The 6,883-nt window shown below is 41.5% G+C and overlaps 1 protein-coding gene across 1 annotated transcript in view; it reads right to left on the minus strand.

Annotated features, from left to right (window-relative positions):
• The window catches only part of LOC107594866 (A disintegrin and metalloproteinase with thrombospondin motifs 2-like), a 182,363-nt gene that overhangs the window by 42,655 nt on the left and 132,825 nt on the right, over positions 1–6,883 (minus strand). Inside the window, exon 4 of the mRNA XM_016285071.1 lies at positions 3,830–4,029. Within this exon, the coding sequence (XP_016140557.1) occupies positions 3,830–4,029 (200 nt within the window). The remainder of the gene's footprint in view (positions 1–3,829; positions 4,030–6,883) is intronic.

Genomic DNA, 6,883 nt, shown 5'->3' on the forward strand with positions numbered 1-6,883 from the left:
ACCTCACTATGTGGAAATATTAGCATAATGCCGCCCAAATGTTCACACAAAGAAAGAAGGCGTGGTTTTAGTAACCGCAGTTAGTGTTGAAGCAGTTATGTCATAGAGACGCTGTTTGTTTCTAGGCAAAAGCAAGAGCACTTTATTTGGCCTTCCGAAAGTAGATGCATTTAGGAATCTTTAAGATTACTGATATTTCACTTTTTTTATTTCCAAATAATGTTTAGTCCTAGAAAGCTATTATTATCAGAACACGTGAGCACAGCGGTTAGCAGATCAATAAATGAGAGGGCAGCGTTACCAGAGTTGCCGATATACTGTACCACACCATGTTACAACACAGTACGGCTATTGCAGACAGAAATAATCCTGTACTACATCGATGTTTCCTGTCGGCTCAATTTTTGAGTGGACTTTGCTGTTCCGATGAGCATGAACAGTATATGAGTGGATAGAGCGGGATAATACGCAGAGCGTCACACCACGTGAAAGTGAAACCTGAGCAGTGAACTAATTTTCGGCAGCCGAAATTTCGGTGCATCTCTAATTATTGGCGACATCAGAAATTTTTTACACGGCACCCCGGTTGGGAAACACTGCCCTATACAACGCTGATTTTTACCTTGCATCCCACATACATATTATGCTGAATCATCAACGTCCTGTTTCAGTCTGGGAGTGGAAAGTGAACGAGTACAAAAATCCCATCTGGCTCTTGGCTGGCGGTCCTCCCAATCTCCCTTTCATTCTTCTGTAATGTACAGGAAAGCTCAGAGATATGAAGGTACGCACTGGTGGACAGTATTTGCTCAGACTCATTACTGAATCGCTGCCATTTTCACTTGACATTTTGGACCATTATTACCTGTCTGACATTTGAGAGCCAGATCAACGTGTCTATGAAGAGCTGATTACATAATGGTCCGCCCGCCTGCACGTCTTGTTTACTCCTGAGGAGCGACTAATATAGAGGGAAGCAATTAATATTGTCTACTTTCAATTCACACAATTAATGCTGAACACAAAGGTCTCAGCTCCATTACACTGGCTGCGCTGGTCGCTCGTGCAAATACATGAAATGAGTCTGAGTACAAGAATTAAGAGCCCGTGGGCACCTTCGAGGTGCTGTGGTGGATCTGATGTAGCTTACGGTCCTGAGCTAAAGGCTATCTTAGATCAGCATGTTGTGAGACTTTCCAAGTTTGAAATTAGAAAAGAGTTTCAACAACAACAAACTCTCCCACAAAGAGCTTCTACATTAAATAACGGTCCATTATCTTGACTGCAACAGGGGTGGAATAAAGGTGAAGGACAACTGATTGGTGGATTGGAAGGGTGGGCGTGAGTCAAGAGGCCTCCAGATCTTTTGATCCCTGTCTGACGCATCGATTCCTCATCATTTCCCATGGACCTATGAAGTAAAGCCAATCAATTTTAGTGCATTTTAAAGAATTGTTTCACTCGGTTTTATAAATTGAGGGCAGAGTGAGTCACTGGACCAGTTCTCCAGAACAAACAAATATCTCATTCACAAATACAACAACTCCCACACAGAGATTAACGTATCAAATAGCCCAGAATCAGATATGAACCATGACAAAAACGCCACATAATTTAATGCCACATAATTCCATTCGTAAGCTGGAATTTGAATTGAAAAGGTCTTATTTATTAAATATAATCAAACTAATAAATGTAAATATAATCTACACTAAATATGCATTCCTATTATGTAGGTGGCATTTCAAATATTAATTATCAATATCATTTAACGTTTGTGGAACTACTACTCTGGAACTTCAATTCAAATCCGATTCACATTCAGGAATTTAAAAGGCATTCTAAATTCAGTTATGAATGGCACTCAACCCTGCCACCCACGTACAGTCCCATAGATGGATCCCTTTTCAGGCAGACAGACAGACGGCTCCCACTCTCTCCTCCTGCTGGATCATTGAGAGAGACCAGCCATTGACCAGGAGAACATGAATGAACGACTGCAAAGGATTTTTTCACTCTGAGCAAACCCAGCAACAGAGCAGTGACATTTATGCACACACACGCTCAACACACACAAAACCAATGCAAAGTAACAACAAACTCAGATGCCACGCATAACACATCATCACACATAGCCCTTATGTGCAACAAACACTTAAAGAGGAGAAGTCAGGGAAAATAGTTGGAGGAAAAAAGGGCAAAAACCTGCTTTATGTCTCTCTCTTTTCTCTCCTTGACTCCCAGAGAGTGAGGGAGACATGCCTTCCAAAAGTGAGCAAAGTAAACTTTCAAGAAGAAAGCGCTAAGAACTCAACGCGTGGGAGAGAAAGGAGACGCGATGTTATTTATATATTTCTGTTTATCTGTTTTCCTGTCATTTATTCAGAATGCAGCGTTTGAAACACCCCTTAGGATGAGAACTAGAGGAGAGGAAAAGGAGATGGCAGTGGCACAGCTGCAGAAATTGTTCGGGGACTTGTGATAACTGAAGAAAATATGCAATATAGAGACAAATGGTGAAGTTATAATACATTTTTCTCTGGCCTTTTTCATCCCATCACATTTTATCTTAGATGGAGTGATCCATGATGTAGAAAAATGACTGCAGAACTGATCTAATATGTGTCTGATTTTACCTCACATCATTGACTATTACTGATGATATAATATCTGGCCAGCTTGTGATTTTTTTTGGTCTGTTGGCTAGCTGATCTCTCTCTCTCTCTCTCTCTTGCTCTCTCTCTCTCTCTTGCTCTCTGTCACTGCGTAGGTTTAATTTGTGGAGATTAAAGGACACATAGCATGGGACAGATGAGAGCTGTTTTGTCCCGAAGCATATTTTTCACCCGGCTTACTGTCACCCTGGACCACATGAAGCAAAACCACTGATTTACTGCATCCAACTTTACCTGAGCTTGACATCCTTATCACACACACACACACACACACACACACAATCTGACAATTACAGACAAATCACACAAAATGAAATCAGCATAAACTTACAGACAAACATCACTAGAGCTAACTGTACATGAAATCATTGTAACTATATGACTTTAATATTTTCTATATTTTCAAATATTCCAATATCAATAAACTGCTCCTAAATAGTCTGAAGTGGAGTTTATAAACACTTAAAGCTAGGGTTAGTAATCAGCTGAATTGTGATTAACAATATTTTATCCTTTTTTAAGAAAAGAAAAATAAATAATTTATCTGGATACTATGCCCATATAAATGACACTGGACAGCGGTGTATTTATACAACAGTGCTTTTTGCTTGTCTCACTCACACACACACACACACACACACACACACACGCACACAATGCTTTAGTTCTCAAACTTCATCCAAATGCACAAAAGTGTATATCTGAAGCACATTTTAAAAAATTGAAATAATAAAAATAATAATAATTAATCCCATTTTACGATTTGGAATTTAATTGAACTAATTTAAAAAAACATAGTTGGTCAAAACATCAAAACAAATATTTTATGTTGGACTGTTAAAGCAATCATCAAAATGTTTTGAGAAAAAAGGTTTATAAAGCCAATATGTTTGATGGTTTATGGGCTAGCTAAATAGCACAGCAGAACAATAGACAGACAGACAGACAGACAAATAGATAGATAGATAGATAGATAGATAGATAGATAGATAGATAGATAGATAGATAGATCTTCATCTCAGTTTTTTATTACAATGCTGTCTTACGCCTGTATAACTGCAGTGCTGTTGACAGAGTAGTTTCTAACATTCTTTGATTTTTCTCAAGGGTAACCCAAACACAACAGGCAGAGTGGGGGGCTCGAGCACACTTACGATGTTCATAAGAGTGAGGAGGTACTTCTCCACATTCTGCTGCCCGTGAAACTGCACCACGGAGTCGTCCACCCCCAGCAAAACCTCAATGTAGTAGGCCCGATCGGGCAGCTGTCTGCGGGCTCGTCGGCTCTGGTTTATACTGCGTTCAACACCCTGATACAGAGTCTCAAGGTCCAAAAGTCTGCCCAAATCAGCACCTATAAAGAAACACAGAAACTGGTGATTTTGTGAACTTCATGAACAGTTTAATCATTTCTAAGTGTAAACTACTAAACCATTACAGCAATTCGCAGAAATTAGTACTTCCTTTTTTTTTTTTGAGTGACATATTGTTGAAGACAAGAAAGGAAACGACAGTGTCATAATGAGAAACCGATCAAACCACTAGCCACTGTACGTGGTGTCATGAGGTCATTTCCTCTCCAGGCGGATAGATGGAACATGGAGGAGAGAACACATTGAGGAAGATCTATCACCTTGTCTCCATCACCCAATCAGCTGGGGGCATCTTCTATGCTCCAATTATGTAACGTTTCCTAGGAAACCTGCTCATGGGTAAACCAACGCTCGGTGCAGACTAATATTAGCTCACCAGTCACTTTCTTATTAGATGATAATCCGAGAGTAAGAACAATATTCATCATCTTAATGCTGAGAGTCAGTAACATTATTACAGGGCTACAGAGGCAAGACAACAAGCACAGAAAATTCCCAATAAACCAAAAAGAAAGGTGTAAGAGTGTTTTTTTTGTTGGTATTTATCATTATGAAGGATTTTGTAGGGTTGCAAACTTCCTCACCAGCAGGTGTTCATAATATCAAAGCCTGTGTCAGCAGATTTCCACACAAAATTGGAAGAAAGCTTCTACAGTACAACAAAAGCAATTAACATGCTCTTGGCTCTTGTCTTTTATTATGCACAGTATTCTGTATAGACATAAGATTTTATTTTTTCTGAAGCCATTTTTTATGTACACATATTTTTATGCCAAATCTAATCAAAACTACCTGCAATACCTACACCAGGCTGATATTATAGCATACTCCGTTTATGGCTGATGATGATCTGAGGGTCACCTCAGAACTTGTTAATGCCAATTCAGAAGCTAATAAAAACATATTAAACATTTGCAAAGATTTTTTGAACCAAATCTACTCACACTCCACACTGTAGTTCAAAAGTAAGATTTAAAAAATATATATATATATATTTTATTCAGCAAGAGATGCATTAAATTGATCAAGTGACAGCAATGCATTTATAATGTTAAAAAAAGATTTCTGTTTCAAATTAATGCTGTTTATTTGATTTTCTATTTATCAAATAATCCTGAAAATGTATCACATTTCCACAAAGAGTATTAAGAAGCACAACTGTTTTCAACATCTCATTATAATAACAAATGTTGAGTAGCAAAACAGCATATTAGAATGATTTATGAAGGATCATGTGACACTGAAGACTGGAGTAATGGCGGCAGAAAATTCAGCTTTGCCATCACAGGAATAAATTACATTTGAAAATTGTAATAAAATTTCACACTATTACGATTTTACTGTATTTTTGATTAATTAGATGCAGCAACATAATGCACATAAATGCAACATAAAGCAATATTCAATGAAAAACAAGCCTTTTTATATCCATCATCATGGAAAAACTTTTTCTTTAGGAAAAGAAAGAATACAGTTTTCCCACTGTTCTACCCTACTGTGATGACTAACCTCTTTCTATGACATCTGTCTTTTTCTGCTATTCTGTGATCCTCCAAAACTTGACCCATCACCCTGTCTGTCAAATACACCCGGTTCCGTTCTGAGCTCATGAGAGACATTCACATTCTGGCTGAGGAGTCCTCGCCCTTATCAGGACACAAAGCTACTTTGTCTTTCAACCTTTGCAAATGTCAAGAGAGTCTATGAGGAGAGAAAGATGGAAGAAATGCAAGAAGGGGAAGGGTGCTCAGACTGGTAGGACATTTGAAAAGATTGATGGCGCGCCGCGCACTCAGACCCCACCCTGGGACGCACGGCCTCCCAGGTTGGGTCCCTGTGTTTCACTGTGCTGCCCCACTGCGGGTACGTCGGTGGTTTCCCTAGTCTCGCTTGTTCGGTCGCTGGGGGCCTGGTTAGCGCTCCCCAGGCCATCTCGCTGGCTCATGTGAAGCATCAGACTCGGCTATGCGATTCAATTCGCCCGGCGCCCTCCCAAGTTCAGGGGCATTCGGTTCACCTCTGTGCTGGACAGGGATGCTCCTGTCTTGCGTGCAGAGATCACAGTCCTGCTGGTGAAGGATGCGATACAGCCGGTCCCTCCAGCCGAGATGAGGTCAGGTTTTTACAGCCCATACTTCATCGTACCCAAGAAAGGCGGTGGGTTATGACCAATCCTGGACCTGCGCGTGCTGAACCGGGCCCTTCACAAGCTCTCATTCAGGATGTTGACGCAGAAACACATCTTTCAATGAGTCTGTCCTTTCGATTGGTTCGCAGCGATCGACCTCAGGGTCAACTGGGAAAAGAGCAAACTCTCCCCGATGCAGAGGATCTCTTTTCTCGGCATGGAGCTGGACTCGGTCAACCTCTCAGCACGTCTCTCAGTAGAGCGTGCACAGTCGATGCTGAACTGCCTGGGGTCCTTCCAGCCCAAGACGGTGGTTCCACTGAAACAGTTTCAGAGGCTCCTGGGGCATATGGCATCCGCAGCCGCTGTCACACCGCTCGGGTTGCTTCATATGAGACCGCTTCAGTGTTGGCTTCACGACCGGGTCCCGAGATGGGCATGGCGGCACGGCACTTACCGGGTTTCTGTCACCCCGTTCTACAATCAGACCTTCAGCCCGTGGGCAGATCTTGCCTTCTTCGGACAGGGGTGTCCCTTGGGCAAGTATCCAGGCATGTTGTTGTGTCAACAGATGCCTCTGCCAGGGGCTGGGGTGCCATGTGCAATGAGAATGCAGCTGCGGGGCTCTGGTCGGGGCCCCGACTGCAGTGGCATATCAACTGTCCCGAGTTGCAAGCAGTATGGCTGGCTCTGCGCCGCTTCAAATC

Source organism: Sinocyclocheilus grahami, unplaced genomic scaffold, assembly GCF_001515645.1.
Source record: "Sinocyclocheilus grahami isolate Dianchi unplaced genomic scaffold, SAMN03320097.WGS_v1.1 scaffold192.1, whole genome shotgun sequence".
In the NCBI taxonomy this organism is placed as follows: domain Eukaryota; kingdom Metazoa; phylum Chordata; class Actinopteri; order Cypriniformes; family Cyprinidae; genus Sinocyclocheilus; species Sinocyclocheilus grahami.